The 18,776-nt window shown below is 42.3% G+C and overlaps 1 protein-coding gene across 1 annotated transcript; it reads left to right on the forward strand.

The window, feature by feature from the left end:
* LOC134286557 (uncharacterized) lies at positions 1 to 12,635 on the forward strand. Its single transcript, XM_062848186.1, has 3 exons — positions 1 to 148; positions 7,312 to 11,354; positions 11,961 to 12,635. The coding sequence occupies exons 1-3, from the start codon at positions 1 to 3 to the stop codon at positions 12,633 to 12,635; spliced, it is 4,866 nt and encodes a 1,621-aa protein (XP_062704170.1).
* The last annotated feature ends 6,141 nt before the right edge of the window (positions 12,636 to 18,776 follow it).

Raw genomic sequence — 18,776 nt, forward strand, 5'->3', positions numbered from 1 at the left:
ATGGCGATGAAGAGATTGGTGTGCTTGGAAAAGAAGTTGGACAAGGAATCAACACTGCCCAAGGCTTTCAACGAGAAGCTGCGAGAGTACCAGGAAAAGCGATACATTAGAAAGATGTTACCATCCGAGGTCGACGACAGCCACTCTCGTTCGTGGTACCTTACAATATTTCCGGTCCAGAATCCCAACAAACCCGGAAAGCTTCGTATAGTGTGGGATGCAGCTGCAAGAGTTAACGGGTTATCCCTAAATTCCGTTCTGCTCAAGGGACCAGACTTGCTCAAATCAATCGTAGCCGTACTCTGCAAATTCAGAGGGATAGTCGAAATGTTTCACCAAGTGTTGATGAATCCAGTGGACCAACATTCGTTGCAGTTTCTTTGGAGAGGTTGTGATGAGTCCTGGGATCCAGATGTATATACCATGACTGTTATGTTCTTTGGTGCATCGTGTTCTCCATGTTGTGCGCAATTCATCAAAAACCTGAACGCTCAACATTTCACAAGTCAATTTCCACGAGCAGAGGAAGCGGTCGTTGATGAGCATTATGTGGATGACATGCTTACCAGCGTTGAATCAGAAACTGAAGCTCAAGAGTTGGTCAAGCAGGTAGAACACATAAACGGGCAAGCAGGATTTAAGATTCACAACTGGTTGTCGAATTCCAGAAGCGTCTTGGAAGCAATACTTCGAGTAGTATTCGAGTAGTAGGTTAAAAATTAATTATGATGAGAAAGAAGAGTCTGAACACTACAGCCGAGCACGTGTCTGGTAAAGTGTTAGGGATGTGGTGGTGTAAAGGGTGATACAGTCAAAATTTGGTCACACAATTTGTTTCATAACTTGAGACTGCGTGCATCAAAACAGCTGATTTTTGGACCAGTAATGGTACAATATACAGGGTGTTTGTTTCTGGAGTGCAGATAGGGTGGATAGGTCTCCATGAGTTATGAAAAAGTGCCCAAGGAACATGGGGTCGGAAATCACTGCTAAGTGAGTTAATCACATTTTAAGTTTTTTAAATTTTGCTCATCTTTGATACCCTCTATCTTCTAAACCATAAATCGTACAATCAATGTACACGCTCGAATCGAAAGATAATGACTTCTACTTTCTTAGTCTCTTGGACGTAAACTTTGTAAAAATAGCCTAAATAGCCTAAATTTTCAAAACATTGCAAAAATGGTCGAAAAAAATAGCTCATTTTCAGACATTTCTGATTATTTTCATATGAAAACAAAACTTCTGTTAAAAAAGTGCTTCTACAAAAGACGCACGAACTTGTTCTCTAAAAATGTTTCTTTGATAGCAAAACTCTATCTTTTCTAGATTAGCTAGAAAATGAATTTGAAAATATCGCTCCGAATTGCATCAACACCATGCCAAAATAATGATCATCACCCTATCCGTTCGTGCGTTCATGTGGTGTTGCTCCATGGCATGAGGAGGACTACAGCTGCTGGTGTTGTCATCGCGTACAGAAAACGAGCTCGCTCTTCGTCGCGTCACATCTCCGCCTGTGGAATAATTGGAGGCGGGGTTTGGATTTGCGCATACTAAGTGCGACGTGCAGTTAACTTATTTTGCGACGGAGCGAAAGCGTCGATGAAAGTGTATTTACAAGAGCAACCATTTAAATCCTTCGCACTCGTAGTTCTGCTACGGTGCCGTTCAGATGGGGGGGGTCTATGCGTGCGGCAGTCTAGAGCATGCACTTATTTAATGCATTTTCAAATGCACTAGTTGATTGATGTGAAGCGTTATTCTTCTTATTACTGGCATAACATCCCCACTGGGACAGAGCCTGTTTCTCAGCTCATCTGTTAAACATACAGCAAAAATTTCCCAGAGTATGGATCCAATCATGCAGGTTTTCAAGGTTAAAAATGCTCATAAGAAATCTGGGAAATAACTTAGGCATTTTAGGAGAAGTTGGGGATTTTTAGGGAACGTTGAGGGATTTTTAGGAGACGTTGAAGATGTTTAAGGAAACTTAGGAATCATGAGAGTCTTCATGGGAAATAATAACTTAGGGAAATCTAAGCAACAATTTAGACATGTTTGGAGAAGTTGGTTTTTTTAGGGAACGTTGGGGATTTTTAGGAGATATTGAGGATGTTAATGGAAACTTAATAATTACGAGAGTCTTCATGTGAAATGATGCCTTAGGGAAATCTAAGCAATAAGTTGGACATTTTAAGAGAAGTTGGGGATTTTTAGGGAACGTTGGGAATTTTTGAGAGATATTGAGGGTGTTAAAGGAAACTTAGGAATTACGAGAGTCTTCATGGGAAACGACGCCTTAGGGAAATCTTAGCAACAAGTAGGACATTTTAGGAGAAGTTGGGGATTTTCAGGGAACGTTGAGGGTTCGAAGAGGATGTTGAGGGTGTTAAATAAAGCTTAGGAATTATGAGAGTCTTCATGGGAAATAATAACTTAGGGAAATCTAAGCAACAATTTTGACATTTTAGGAGAAGTTGGGGATTTTTAAGGAACGTTGGGGATTTTTAGGAGATATTGAGGATGTTAATGGAAACTTAGGAATTACGAGAGTCTTCATGGAAAATGATGCCTTAGGGAAATCTAAGCAATAAGTTGGACATTTTGGGAGAAGTCGGGGATTGGGAACGTTGGGGATTTTTGAGAGACATTGAGGGTGTTAAATGAAGCTAAGGAATTATGAGGGTCTTCATGGGAAATGATGCCTTAGGGAAATCTAAGCATCAAGTTTGACATTTTGGGAGAAGTTGGAGATTTTTGGGGAACGTTGGGGATTTTTAGGAGATATTGAGGATGTTAATGGAAACTTAGGAATTACGAGAGTCTTCATGGGAAATGATGCCTTAGGGAAATCTAAGCAACAAGTTGAACATTTTGGGAGAAGTTGGGGATTTTTAGGAGAAGTTGGGGATTTGGAGGAGATATTGAGGGTGTTAAACGAAACTTAGGAATCATGACAGTCTTCATGAGAAATGATGCCTTAGGGAAATCTAAGCAATAAGTTGGACATTTTAGCAGAAGTTGGGGATTTTTAGGGAACGTTGAGGGTTCGAAGAGGATGTTGAGGGTGTTAAATGAAGCTTGAGAATTATGAGAGTCTTCAAGGGAAACAATGCCTTAGGGAAATCTAAGCAACAAGTTGGACATTTTAGGAGAAGTTGGGGATTTTTAGGGAACGTTAAGGATTTTTAAGAGATATTGAGGATGTTAAATGAAGCTTAGAAATTATGAGAGTCTTCATGGGAAATAATAACTTACGGAAATCTAAGCAGCAAGTTGGACATTTTAGGAAAAGTTGGGGATTTCTAGGGAACGTTGGGGATTTTTGAGAGATATTGAGGGTGTTAAAGGAAACTTAGGAGAGTCTTTATGGGAAATGATGCCTTAGGAAAATCTAAGCAATAAATTGGACATTTTAGGAGAAGTTGGGGATTTTTAGGGAAAGTTGGGGATTTTTAGGAGATATTGAGGATGTTAAAGGAAACTTAGGAATCATGAGAGTTTTCATGGGAAATAATGCCTTAGGGAAATCCAAGCAATAAGTTGGACATTTTAGGGGAAGTTGGGGATTTTTAGAAGATACTGAGGATGTTAAAGGATACTTAGGAATCATGACAGTCTTCATGGGAAATGATGCCTTAGGGAAATCTAAGCAATAACTTGGACATTTTAGGAAAAGTTATAGATTTTTAGGGAACGTTGAGGGGACGAAGAGGATGTTGAGGGTGTTAAATGAAGCTTAGGAATTATGAGGGTCTTCATGGGAAATGATGCCTTAGGGAAATCTAAGCAATAAGTTGGACATTTTAGGAAAAGTTAGGGATTTGTAGGGAACGTTGAGGGGACGAAGAGGATGTTGAGGGTGTTAAATGAAGCTTGGGAATTAGGAGGGTCTTCATCGGAAATGATGCCTTAGGGAAATCGAAGCAACAAGTTGGACATTTTAGGAAAAGATAGGGATTCTTAGGGAACGTTAAGGGTTTTTAAGAGATATTGAAGATGTTAAATGAAGCTTAGAAATTATGAGAGTCTTCATGGGAAATAATAACTTACGGAATTCTAAGCAGCAAGTTGGACATTTTAGGAAAAGTTGGGGATTTCTAGGTAACGTTGGGGATTTTTGAGAGATATTGAGGGTGTTAAAGGAAACGTAGGAATTATGAGAGTCTTCATGGGAAATGATGCCTTAGGAAAATCTAAGCAATAAATTGGACATTTTAGGAGAAGTTGGGGCCTTCAAGGGAACGTTGAGGGTTCGAATAGGATGTTGAGGGTGTTAAAGGAAACTTAGGAATTATGAGAGTCTTCATGGGAAATGATGCCTTAGGGAAATCTAAGCAACAAGTTGGACATTTTAGGAGAAGTTGGGGATTTTTGAGGAAAATTGGGGATTTTTAGGAGATATTGAGGATGTTAAAGGAAACTTAGGAATCATGAGAGTTTTCATGGGAAATGATGCCTTAGGGAAATCTAAGCAATAAGTTGGACATTTTAGGGGAAGTTATGGATTTTTAGGGAACGTTGGGGATTTTTAGAAGATATTGAGGATGTTAAAGGAAACTTAGGAATCATGACAGTCTTCATGGGAAATGATGCCTTAGGGAAATCTAAGCAGCAAGTTGGAAATTTTAGGAAAAGTTATAGATTTTTAGGAAACGTTGAAGGGACGAAGAGGATGTTGAGGGTGTTAAATGAAGTTTAGGAATTATGAGGGTCTTCATTAGAAATGATGCCTTAGGGAAATCTTAGCAATAAGTTGGACATTTTAGGAAAAGTTAGGGATTTGTAGGGAACGTTGAGGGACGAAGAGGATGTTGAGGGTGTTAAATGAAGCTTGGGAATTATGAGGGTCTTCATGGGAAATGATGCTTCAGGGAAATCTAAGCAATAAGTTGGACATTTTAGGGGAAGTTGGGGATTTTTAGGAGATATTGAGGATGTTAAAGGAAACTTGAGAATCATGAGAGTTTTTATGGGAAATGATGGCTTAGGGGAATCTAAGCAATAAGTTGGACATTTAAGGAGAAGTTGAGGATTTTTAGAGACGTTGGGGAATTTTGAGAGATATTGAGGGTGTTAAAGGAAACTTAGGAATTATAAGAGTCTTCATGGGAAATGATGCCTTAGAGAAATCTAAGCAACAAGTTGGACATTTTGGGAGAAGTTGGGGATTTTTAGGAGAAGTTGGGGATTTGAAGGAGATATTGAGGGTGTTAAAAGAAACTTTAGGAATCATGACAGTGTTCATGAGAAATGAATTTAAAGGAAACTTGAGAATTACGAGAGTCTTCATGGGAAACAATGCCTAAGGGAAACCTAAACAATAAGTTGGACATTTTAGGAGAAGTTGGGGATTTTTAGGAAACGTTGGGGATTTTGAGGAGATATTGAGGATGTTTGAAGAAACTTTGGAATCATGACAGTCTTCATGGGAAATGATGCCTTAGGGAAATCTAAGCAATAAGTTGATTTTTGAGAGATATTGAGGGTGTTAAAGGCAATTTAGGAATTATGAGAGTCTTCATGGGCAATCATGCCTTAGGGAAATCTAAGCATTAACTTGGACATTTTAAGAGAAGTTGGGAATTTTTAGGGAACGTTGGGGATTTTTGAGAGATATTGAGGGTGTTAAAGGAAACTTAGGAATTACGAAAGTCTTCATGGGAAACGATGTCTTGAGGAAATCTTAGCAACAAGTTGGACATTTTAGGAGAAGTTGGGGATTTTTAGGAAACGTTGGGGATTTTTGAGAGATATTGAGGGTGTTAAAGGAAACTTAGGAATGATGAGAGTCTTCATGGGAAATGATGCCTTAGGGAAATCTAAGCAATAAGTTGGACATTTTAGGAGAAGTTAGGGATTTTTAAGGAACGTTGAGGGGACGAAGAGGATGTTGAGGGTGTTAAATGAAGCTTAGGAATTATGAGGGTCTTCATGGGAAATGATGCCTTAGGGAAATCTAAGCAATAAGTTGGACATTTTAGGTGAAGTTGGGGATTTTAAGGGAACGTTGGGTATTTTTGGGAGATATTGAGGATGTTAAAGGAAACATAGGAATAGCAATAGCGAAGATTTGTAGCGGATCATCTCAACCGCAAGCGCATTATCGAGTAGCATGCTTTCAACGTGAACGCCAAACACGTCCGATCCCGTCCATCAAGAGCTTTGCCAGCCAGCACTCAGCAGCGAAAAACGAAGCCAACCGCCGCCTTGCATCACCGTGTGGATCGACCGACCAATCAGGTGCAAGCTCGAAACGGAGGGGAAATTCAAAACTTGTTGCTATTATAAAAGGGATCCCACGCAGTGGGATTCAGTTTTGTTACAACAGTGAAGGAATAAACATCTCTTTAGTTTAAGTGAAGTAAAAGTGTTTTCGTAACCAAAGTGACAAACCCAGCCCAGCTAGGAACGCAGATTCCGGAGTGCAACCGAACCCGTGTCCAGCCAGTTCAGCTTGGTGCCAGCGTGCCGTTCCACTTGAGTCGTGGCTTTTTTTCACCCAGTGCTAGCTCGCTACTTTCCCAGCTCTTTTCAGAGCTACCACTTGAGAGTTATTCAAGTAGTCGATGCTCCCCGCGAGGTGAAATGAAAGCCACATTTTCCTGGTCGGCACCAAGCGTAGTTTCGTCGGAGGATTGTGCTCGTCCACCATTCGGCGTCGGTCACGGGCCTGCGGCCTAGCCTTTCGTGTGTATGCGTGTGGTAGTAGTGGATTACCACAGCGCCAAGCACAACTGTCGACCATCCAGCGTCGGTAGTCTTCAGCTTCGACAGTGTGTCGAAAGCGTCATCGTGTGTGCACGCGCTGGCAGTGTGCCATCGCGTCGTCGTCGTCGGCAGTGAGCCGACTACAGTGGAGTGTGAGTGAGTGGCTAGCAGAGGTCGGCACAGGGCCGATTCTGCCGGCACGAAATCATCGTCATCGCCGTCGGCAATGAGCCAAGCGGCATCGCATCCTCGTCGTCGTCATCGTTGTCGGCAGTGAGCCGACTGTGGTGAAGTGTGTGCAGCTAGCAGGTGTTGGCACAGGGCTAACTCTGCTGGCTCGAATCCTCCGTGTTATGCATGTTGGCGATGAGCCAACATATTGTGGTCCATCGGAACCGGATTCTTGTGTGAAGTGAAAATACAGTCCATTGAAGAACAAAAGTGATTGAACTGAACGTCGAAGACACAAAAGTGAACTGAAAGTGAAGAACTAAAACGAAACCGAACTGTGACAAGTGAACTCGAGAAACCAAGTAAAAAGTGAGTGATCGCTCTATCCGTAGCGAAAAGTTCCAATGTCTCTACAACATTCACCAGTGAAAAGCAACCAGCAGTCAACCATGGAGGAAGCGAAGGCCTACGTTCATCAGCGCGGACAGGTAAAGGGTAAGGTCACCGCAATCTTCAATAGTCTGGAGAGAGCGGAGGACGACCCCTCTCAGGTGAGTGTCCCTTTGTTTAAAGTTTATTCCAAAAAGTTGGAAACACATTATGCGGAATACTCCGCTTTGCACAAGGAAGTGTTGAGGCTCGTTCCTCCAAGTAAATTCGACGAACAAGACGAGAAGTTGAACGAGTTTGATCGTCTTCATACAGAAACGCTTGTTCGTCTGGAAGGTTTAATGGAAGCTTTCCAAAAGAAACCTTGTGATTCGACCACTGCTTTGCAGACTGATTCTTCCAGAATCATTGTTCAGCAGGCACCGCTTAGGGCTCCCATCCCAACATTCGATGGGAAATATGAAAAATGGCCTCGTTTCAAGGCGATGTTTGAGGACATCGTCGGTAAAGGTGCAGATTCTGATTCCATTAAACTGCACCACTTGGAAAAGTCCTTGATTGGTGCCGCTTCCGGAATCATTGATTCCAAAACTTTGGCAGATAATAACTACAAACACGCGTGGGAAATTCTTATCGAACGGTACGAAAATCCTCGCGTTATAATAGACACTCATATTTCGGAACTCTTGAGTATGAAGAAAATGAACAGGGAATCTCATAAGGAGTTAAGGGAGTTGGTGGATACTTGTACCCGAAACATTGAGGGTCTCAAGTTCATGAAACAGCCAGTGGACGCAACTGCTGGATTGATCGTTAACAAAATTTTGGTGTCTTGCCTTGACCCTGCAACACGAAAGCAGTGGGAACGTACTCTCAATCATGGTGATTTGCCTGATTTGGACGATACTTTGTTGTTTCTGAAAGATCAATGTCGCGTTTTGGAGCGGTGTGAGGTGGATAATCCCTCATCCGCTAAATCTCTACCGGGAAAGTCAGCTCAGTCTAATGCTAAACCTGCTAGCGTCAAGGTTCACTCGGCAACGCCGGACGCTAGTAACGAGTCGTGCAGTTTTTGTGGAATGTCGCACTTCAGCTATCAATGTCCTGAGTTTCGAAAGCTATCCGTCTTGGAGCGTGTTAGTAAGGTGAAGGAATCTCGTTCATGTTTCAACTGTCTTCGTCGTGGGCACAATTCTGTCGATTGTTCGTCCAAAAATCGTTGTTCCAAATGTGGTAAGCGGCATCACTCCTTGCTGCACGATGATGGGAAGAAGCCTGATCAAAGTGTAAGTCTACCCGCCGCTTCTCCGAAGCCAGCTGATGCCGTTCAGAAGCCAGTTCCTGTGTCACCTCAGGCCTCGAATACCGATTCAGTCCAGTCGGCTACCGTGTCTTCGTCGTGTTCGCAGAGCATTGCACTCCCAAATGTTTTGTTGTTGACGGCTATGGTGCATCTGCTCGACAAATTTGGTCATCCCGTGCCTTGTCGAGCCTTCCTTGATTGTGGGGCTCAAACGAACTTGCTTTCTACCTCTATGTTTGTGAAGTTAGGGTTTGATGGACTTCCTGTGAATGTCGATATCGTCGGCGTCAGCTCCACTCGCAGTAAGTCTAACTGTCTGGTCGATGTGAGCCTTCGTTCGCAGTACAGCGACTATCAAACGACTCTCCAGTGCTTGGTCACCGCGAAGATCACTAATCCGTTGCCATCAAGGCCAATCGACATTTCTGAGTGGAATATTCCCTCCAATATCAAGTTGGCCGATCCTAATTTCAATGTTCCAGACGCAGTAGACTTACTGATCGGGATGGGTCATTTTTTTGAGCTCTTGAAGATAGGCCATATCGTTCTTGCTGAGGGTCTTCCCGAGTTGCGTGAAACTGAACTAGGATGGGTGATCGCTGGTGAAATCCGTGATGAAGAACCGGCTTTGGTTAACGTCACACAGGTGAATTGCGTTGCTATCGAGTCGCTCAACGAGACAGTCAAGCGTTTTTGGGAGATCGAGGAGGTTGAAGTTTGCTCTGCTCCCACAGGAGAAGAAGAAGAGTGTGAGGAATCGTTTCGTAACTCGTATCGACGTGATATCAACGGTAGATATGTAGTGAAGCTACCGATCCGTGAAAATGTACACGAACTCGCTGATAATCGTTCATTGGCCCTCCGTCGTTTTTTCTTTCTCGAAAGACGGTTGCTGAAAGATCCTGAGCTCCGTCTGCAGTACTCCAATTTCATCGAAGAGTACAAATCCCTCGGCCACTGCAAGGAAGTTGTCGAGGCGAATGATGTCCCTGGCAAACTGAAGTACTATATGCCGCATCATGCCGTCTACAGGCCGTCGAGCACAAGCACAAAAATAAGGGTTGGGTTTGATGCGTCGGCGAAACCCGTGTCTGGGGTGTCTCTCAACGATGTGTTGAAGATAGGTCCCGTCGTTCAGAATGACTTGATGTCAATTCTGTTGCGATTTCGTAAACATCCTTTCGTCTTTACCGCTGATATTCAGAAAATGTATCGGCAGATTTTGATTGATCCTGAACAAACCTCGTTGCAGAGAATTTTCTGGCGGTCCAACCCAATGGATCCCATCAAGGTTCTCGAGTTAGTGACTGTTACGTACGGTACTTCTGCCGCTCCTTTCTTGGCTACCAGGTCCCTAGTTCAACTGAGTGTCGATGAAGGAGCCGATTTCCCTCTTGCAGCTCGCGTGATTCAAGAGGACTGCTATGTTGATGATGTGTTGTCGGGAGCGAAAACCATTCAAGAAGCTATTGAATGTCGTCAACAGCTCCAAACGTTACTAGCCAGGGGTGGTTTTCCGGTGCATAAGTGGTGCGCCAACGACGAAGCGATTCTTCAGGATGTCCCTGAGGCTGAGCGTGAAAAACTAGTTCTTCTTGATGATCTGTCGGCAAATGAAGTGATGAAGACTCTCGGATTAACGTGGAATCCGAGGAGCGATGAGTTTCTATTTTGTCAATCCCCTTCGTCCGAAGAGTCAGCTGTGACAAAGCGTCAGCTGTTCTCCGAAATTGCGAAAATGTTTGACCCGTCGGGCTTACTTGCTCCAATAACCGTTCTGGCTAAGCGTTTGATGCAGCAAACCTGGGCTGCGAAAATTGGTTGGGATGAGTCTCTCTCTGACGACATCCTTAGAGACTGGTTACAGCTTCGCAATTCTCTCGCATCCGTTCGCGACATCGAAATTCCCAGACCAGTAACCGGTCCCGCGTATGAGTCTCTTGAGCTACACGGGTTCGCAGACGCTTCAGGAATAGCGTACGGTGATTGCCTGTATGTTCGCAGTATTCTTCCAAATGATTGTTGTGTCGTCAGGTTGTTGTGTAGTAAGTCTAAGATTGCCCCTCTGCAAGAGTTGACAATCCCTCGAAAGGAACTGTGCGCAGCCGTGCTGCTGTCCAGGTTGGTGAAAAAGGTTCAATCGACGTTGCATGTTCAGTTCTCTTCCGTTTGCCTTTGGTCGGACAGTCAGATTGTCCTCTCGTGGCTGCAGAAGGCGCCAGCGAAACTGCAGCCATTCGTTCAGAATCGTGTGGTGGAGATATCAAGGGAATGTGGTCTCTACAAATGGTGTTACGTCCGGTCCAAAGACAACCCGGCCGATGTGATCTCCCGCGGCCAGCTCCCACGTAGTTTGAAGGAAAACTCGCTATGGTGGGAAGGGCCTCCTTTTCTCCAATCGAAGATATACGAATCACCAGTTCTTGATCAACTGCCTGATGGCTTGATGCCTGAAATGAAACCAGTTTCGATCGTGGCAATGCCCGTAGTGAATTGTGACAATCTGCCACTCTTTAAGAAATTCGGATCTCTACGTAAACTGCAGCGTGTTCTTGCCTACGTTCAGCGATTTTTGAAGAATTGCCGTACCAAGAATCCGGAGGATCGTGTCAAGTGTAAATATCTTACCGTCCCCGAGCTTCGATCTGCTCTCCATACTATCGATCTGGTTATTCAACGCGAATCTTTGTCCGATGAAATCGAAAAAGTGGAGAGCGGCGAACCGTCTAAACGGTTGAAGACTCTCGGCCCGTTTCTGCAGAACGGTGCCTTACGAGTGGGTGGTCGTATTCAAAAGTCTCGAATGCCATTTGATGCCAAGCATCAGTATATCCTGCCAAAGCATCCACTCACTGATTTGATTATTCGCCAATATCATTTGGAACATTTACACATTGGTCCTTCTGGTCTGTTGTCAGCTCTTCGTCAACGCTTCTGGTTGTTGGGTTCGCGTTCCGCCGTGAGGAAGATTACCAGGACATGAGTAGAGTGTTTCCGGGTGAAGCCACGAGGTGTGGCACAGTATATGGGCAACCTGCCACAAAGTCGCGTAACCCCTTCCGCACCGTTCGAAGTCACTGGGGTGGATTATGCGGGACCTTTCCTGATTAAACAGTCCGGTCGGAAGTCTGTTGCAGTTAAAGCGTATTTGTGTGTGTTCGTTTGCTTTATGACGAAATCCGTCCACTTGGAGCTCGTCTCGGATATGTCAACTGCTGCTTTCATTGCTGCCATGCAGCGTTTCATTAGTCGCAGAGGAATTGTTCGTGAGTTTCACTCTGACAATGGTAGCAATTTCCGTGGAGCTAAAGCTGAGCTCCACGAGTTATATTCGATGTTTCGTGATAATGTCACTGTCCACCAAATCGAGTCATTTTGCCAGAACAAGGAGATTGCCTGGCACTTTATTCCGCCTGACGCCCCTGAATTTGGTGGAATGTGGGAAGCTTCAGTGAAAAGCGCGAAGTATCACTTGAAGCGTATCTTCAAGGGAACTCCGTTAACCTTTGAGGAGATGTATACTCTATTAACGCAAATTGAAGCGGTCTTGAACTCGCGACCGCTTTTTTCGCACTCAGACGATCCCGCTGTGGGTGAGGTCATCACCCCAGCTCATTTCCTCATAGGCCGCCCTCTAACGGCCGTACCGGAGCCTTCCTACGAAGGTCTCAATACAAATCGTTTGTCAAAATGGCAGCACCTGCAGCAAATGCGGGAACATTTTTGGAGATCGTGGGTGCACGATTACCTCGTTAGTCTCCAACCAAGAGGGAAGAACTTCGTTCGCTTTCCAAACGTTTGTCCTGGAGCTATCGTTCTGTTGGAAGACAAGACACTTCCGCCCCTGCAGTGGAAGTTGGGAAAAATCGTCCAGGTGTATCCCGGGGAAGATAATCTGGTCAGGGTAGTTGATGTCAAAGTGGGAAACGCTGTGTACAGACGGCCGATTACTAAAATTTCTATTCTTCCAATAGAGGACAATAATACCGATGGGGGGCCTCAGGGTTCGATCGACAACCGCCCGGGGGATGATGTTCGCAATAGCGAAGATTTGTAGCGGATCATCTCAACCGCAAGCGCATTATCGAGTAGCATGTTTTCAACGTGAACGCCAAACACGTCCGATCCCGTCCATCAAGAGCTTTGCCAGCCAGCACTCAGCAGCGAAAAACGAAGCCAACCGCCGCCTTGCATCACCGTGTGGATCGACCGACCAATCAGGTGCAAGCTCGAAACGGAGGGGAAATTCAAAACTTGTTGCTATTATAAAAGGGATACCAACCCACGCAGTGGGATTCAGTTTTGTTACAACAGTGAAGGAATAAACATCTCTTTAGTTTAAGTGAAGTAAAAGTGTTTTTGTAACCAAAGTGACAAACCCAGCCCAGCTAGGAACGCAGATTCCGGAGTGCAACCGAACCCGTGTCCAGCCAGTTCAGCTTGGTGCCAGCGTGCCGTTCCACTTGAGTCGTGGCTTTTTTTCACCCAGTGCTAGCTCGCTACTTTCCCAGCTCTTTTCAGAGCTACCACTTGAGAGTTATTCAAGTAGTCGATGCTCCCCGCGAGGTGAAATGAAAGCCACATTTTCCTGGTCGGCACCAAGCGTAGTTTCGTCGGAGGATTGTGCTCGTCCACCATTCGGCGTCGGTCACGGGCCTGCGGCCTAGCCTTTCGTGTGTATGCGTGTGGTAGTAGTGGATTACCACAGCGCCAAGCACAACTGTCGACCATCCAGCGTCGGTAGTCTTTAGCTTCGACAGTGTGTCGAAAGCGTCATCGTGTGTGCACGCGCTGGCAGTGTGCCATCGCGTCGTCGTCGTCGGCAGTGAGCCGACTACAGTGGAGTGTGTGTGAGTGGCTAGCAGAGGTCGGCACATGGCCGATTCTGCCGGCACCAAATCATCGTCATCGCCGTCGGCAATGAGCCAAGCGGCATCGCATCCTCGTCGTCGTCATCGTTGTCGGCAGTGAGCCGACTGTGGTGAAGTGTGTGCAGCTAGCAGGTGTTGGCACAGGGCTGACTCTGCTGGCTCGAATCCTCCGTGTTATGCATGTTGGCGATGAGCCAACAGGAATCATGAGAGTTTTCATGGGAAATGATGCCTTAGGGAAATCTAAGCAATAAGTTGGACATTTAAGGAGAAGTTGAGGATTTTTAGGGAACGTTGGGGATTTTTAAGAGATATTGGGGATGTTAAAGAAACTTAGGAATCACGACAGTCATCATGGGAAATGATGCCTTAGGGAAATCTAAGCAAAAAGTTGGACATTTTAGGAGAATTTGGGGATTTTTAGGGAACGTTGAGGGTTCGAAGAGGAGGTAGAGGGAGTTAAATGAAGCTTAGGAATTATGAGGGTCTTCATGGGAAATAGTGCCTTAGGGAAATCTAAGCAACAAGTTGAACATTTTAGGAGAAGTTGGGGATTTTGAGGAGATATTGAGGATGTTAAAAGAAACTTAGGAATCATTACAGTCTTCATGGAAATGATGCCTTAGGGAAATCTAAGCAACAAGTTGGACATTTTAGGAGAAGTTGTAGATTCTTAGGAAACGTTGGGGGTTTTCGGAGAAATTGGGGATTTTTAGGGAACGTTGGGGGTTCTCGGAGATATTGGGGATTTTTAGGGAACGTTGGGGATTTTTACGAGATATTGATGATGTTAAAGGAAACATAGGAATCAAGTCGGACATTTTAGGAGAAGTTAGGGATTTTTAGGAAATTTTGGAGATATTTAGGAAATATTTGGGATTTTTGGAGAAATTTGGAGATTTGAAGAAGATATTGACGGTGTTAAAGAAAACTTTAGAATTATGAGGGTTTTCATTGGAAATTATGCCTTTGTGAAATCCAAGCGACAAGTTGGACATTAGAGAAGTTTGGGATTTTTAGGGAACGTTGGGGATTTGAATGTTATATTGAAAGTGTTAAATAAAACTTAGGAATCATGATGGTCTTCATGGGAAATAATGCCTTAGGGAAATCTAACCACCAAGCTTGACATTTTAGGAGTAGTTGGGGATTTTTAGAGAATGTTGGGGATTTTTAGGAGATATTGTGGATGTTAAAGGAAACTTAGGAATCATAGGAGTCTTCATGGGAAATGATGGCTTAGGGAAATCTAAGCAATAAGTTGGATAATTTAGGAGAAGTTGGGGATTTTTGGAGAACTTTGGTGATTTGAAGAAGATATTGAGGGTGTTAAAGATAACTTAGTAAAAGGTGTTAAAGCAACAAGTTGGACATTTTAGGAGAAGTTGTAGATTTTTAGGGAACGTTGGGGGTTTTCGGAGATATTGGGGATTTTTAGGGAACGTTGGGGATTTTAGGAGATATTGAGGATGTTAAAGGAAACATATTAATCAAGTCGGACATTTTAGGAGAAGTTGGGGATTTTTAGGCGATATTGGAGATTTTTAGTGAACATTGGAGATTTTGGAGAACTTTGGAGATTTGAAGGAGGATGTTGAAGAAAACTTCAGAATTATGACGGTTTTTATGGGAAATTATGCCTTTGTGAAATCCAAGCGACTAGTTGGACATTTTTAAAGATGTTGTGGATTTTTAGGGAACGTTGGGGATTTTTTAAAGATATTGAGGGTATTGAAGGAAACTTAGGAATCATGAGGGTCTTCAGGGAAAATGATGCCTTAAGTTGAGGAATTTAGGAGATGTTGAGGATATTTGAGGATTGCTAGTTGAGAGATTAGAGAGTATAAACGAAACTTAGAAGTCTTAAGGTTCTTCAAGCAAAATGATGCTTTTGAGAAATCTGGCAAAAAGGTTGAAAATTTTTAGAAAAGTGGGGGATTTTAATGAATGATTGGAGATGTTTAGGAGAAAGTGGGGAGTTTTAAGGAATGTTGGGAATTTTAATAGGCCTTGGGAATTTCTGGGAGATATAGGGAAGGAAAAGAACTAAGGAATTATGGGAGTCTCCATGGAAAATTAGGCTTTTGAAAATAAGTTGGACATTTTTGTTTGAATTCGGGAAATTTTAATGAATCTAGGGGATTTTTAGAAGATATTGAGGAAAATAAAGCACACTTAGGGATCATGGGCCTCTTCAAGAAAAATTATGGGAAATCTGGGAATATGTTGACATTTTAGGAGAAGTTGGGAATTTTTAAAGAATGTTGAGGATATTTCACAGGCATCACCTACCTTGAAGACTCTCAAGACTTTTAAGTTTCATTTTTTTATTCCCAATCTCTCCTAGTAAAACCGACGATTTTAAAATACACTCAACATTTCCGAAAATGCCTAACTTGCTGCTAAGATTTTTCAAATGAATGATTTTCCATGAAGATCCCATGATTTCTTAGTTATCTTCCCCAATATCTCCAAAAATCCTCTATTTTTTTTTTAAAGTCCCTAGTGTTTGATTAAAATCCATAAACGTTTCTGAAAAATCCACAACTTCTACTAGAATCACCGACTGAACCGACGTACCATATCTATGCAGTCGGCATCGCGGCGTCTTGATAAAACGCTTTGTAAATAAAAACACGTGATGACTAGCAAATACTAATAGATGAATAAATTGATAATATTATCTATCAATCTGTGGCTTTGCGCTGCCTCAGAATGGAACATTACAAGTTACTTAAGTATTTTAGGAAGCAATTTAGGATGTTATTAACATTTCCCAGCCAGAAAATAAATAAATCCAAACATTGGCGGCTGTTCTACCATCTACAGGTCATCTACACACTACATTCCTATCGGATTGAACAAGCGTCACGACGATGTTGGTGCTCTAGCTACGGCGTCAATGACGCTGACTGCGCTGAATGTTATTTCAAGCGTTTTTGCCTAAAAAAAACTCTTCCTAAAGTGAATACTTATGGGTCATTCCACGCCAAGTGACCGACCGCTTGCAACCGACCATCACGGATTTGAACCAAATTTGGCTGAAACATTTGTTTAGATGGAAAAAGAAAAAATCCAAATTTTGGTGCCGATCGGATCACCCCTCGGCCCGTGGCAGCACCCCTCGTTTTGGCCGATATGAAAATTATCCTCTCTTTCTTTTATTTTTATCATTGAAACGATTGCACCTACACATTTTCAACCTTCGGCTTTTTTAAAGGAAATCGTTCAGGGAATCCAGAAAAAATATTATTTTTTTGGTACAGTGTTGCCAGATATCATATTTTTTAATTTTAAAACTAAAAATCGATTTTTCTCAAAATACGTATATTTTGATTTTAAAAATTTTGATTCCATCGTGTTTATCAGACGTTTTTCTATCGAAAAAGCTTAACTCCCCAAAGTAATTTGCGTCGTTCCTGAGATATAGCGTTTTTAAGAAAAAATATTCATTTTTTTCATATAAAGTATCATATAAAATCAGGTGCAGTTTATAAATTTCGTAAGAAAAACATTGTTCGATGCCATATAATCACGTTTTGTGCTGATTTGAACAATATCGAGTATAAAAAGGATTAAAAAATTGTAACAGTATTGCCAGTTTACCTTTTTTATTATACCTTGAAACCTAACCTTCAAGTGTTTGACAATGTACAGGTTATTCTGAAAATGCGCACCATGTGTGTTGCAAAATGTGTGAACAGGATAAAAACAATACACATCTTCTCTAACGACCCTGCTGTTGACATTTTCTTCACAGACAAACAGACGTAACACCTAGAAAAATTTTCGCGAAAATCCATCGCCTAGTTCACACTAGGTGAAACGTCTAACGCTTAGAAAAATGATGTGCGCACTGCAATTTTTTCCAATGTTACGTCTGTTTATCTGTGTTTTCTTGTTTATGGTCCTATCTGACAAAATGACCCGATAATTGACAGTTATTGTTAGTTTGATAGTTAGCAATAAAAAAATTGGTTTATTGGAAAAGATGAGGATAAATTGTTAAAATATAAAATGTATCTATTGTGAAATTCATTTCAATTGTCATTTTATTCATTTCAACGATGTTGTAGATGGAAGTGTTGCCACACATGCCATTTTTATTGTAAACATCTAATTTACACAAAAGCTTTCGGAAATAGATAACACCAAATAAAAACAAATGATTTCTATTTTTATACATAACGAGCACATTTGGCAACACTGCATGAGTATTAGCATAGATGGCAACACAATTCATAATTGCTACTCCATGATTAATCGCAGCGAACGATTGTCGCTTTAGTTTGTGTGTTTGCTTATCAGCGACGACAGCAGCCACTTCGATCACTCACCAGCATTCTTCACCATTCGCCATTCATTCATTCGCTTGCGATCAAAACTGCGACGAACGGCAACGAACATCCATGTCAAGCAACTTGCGCATGGCTTTCCACTGGTGATGGGGTTACGTGCTTGATCATGACAATCCGTTTGCTGCATCTTTCTCGATTCGATTCAGCAAAAAGGAGTGAATATGAATGGAGTGAGGCGAATATACCGATCCTTAATATGATACTATACATTGTCGATCTGGGAGTCATCTATAATTGATCGAACAATCGATTTGATTTATCGGAATTAACATTCGCGTACAACCGATCTCTTTTCCATGCAAAAAAAGCCTAAGAAAAGTAGGCTCTAGGGAGCAAACGCCACTAATCCATTTCGCCACGAAGAACAAACAAAAAGTCATACCATATGCAATCACATCAATAGACAACACAATACCCAACACTGTTCTTCACTTCTCTGCCTGCGACAATAGAAGACATGATCTATTATTCGGCAATCCAGTAAGAGTAAACGCAATACCCGCACCTATTGTTTGCGTTTCCGCTAATTACTAGCATACTTGGCAACACTGCCGTAAAAATCAATCAAAAGATATTTTTACAGGGATTTTTATAAGGAGTTGGACCTTCGAATATAAAATAAAAATACTGAAGTCTGAGCTACCAGTTGCGCGACGATGCGTAGTATCTAATATTATCTTATTCCAAAGGATATCATACTTTATATTTTATCATATTCCATATTTTCAGGTTCAGCTTCTGAAATTAGCTGTGAGTCATTGAATGTAGTTATATCGAAATTACATTTTCAGCACTGTTGCTTATAAATACACTCATCAAATGTTTTCCTGAATATATTTTACGTCGATGTTGCCAAATGTACTAAACCTAAATAAAAAAAAAATACTTTTGGCTTGTTAATTAGATTTCATACTAGTGTTCTAGTAAAATTAAGATTTCTACAATAAATATTACATATTTGGCAGCACT

This window comes from Aedes albopictus, chromosome 2 (assembly GCF_035046485.1).
Source record: "Aedes albopictus strain Foshan chromosome 2, AalbF5, whole genome shotgun sequence".
Classification (NCBI taxonomy): domain Eukaryota; kingdom Metazoa; phylum Arthropoda; class Insecta; order Diptera; family Culicidae; genus Aedes; species Aedes albopictus.

What these genes read in the sequence shown, in the direction of transcription:
- LOC134286557 (XM_062848186.1), top strand. Translation starts at nt 1, where the DNA reads ATGGCGATGAAGAGATTGGTGTGCTTGGAAAAGAAGTTGGACAAGGAA. An exon ending in GGTCGACGACAGCCACTCTC is followed by an intron (nt 149 to 7,311) that starts GTTCGTGGTACC and finishes AACATTCACCAG; the next exon opens with TGAAAAGCAACCAGCAGTCA. An exon ending in TGCAGAACGGTGCCTTACGA is followed by an intron (nt 11,355 to 11,960) that starts GTGGGTGGTCGT and finishes TCATTTTGCCAG; the next exon opens with AACAAGGAGATTGCCTGGCA.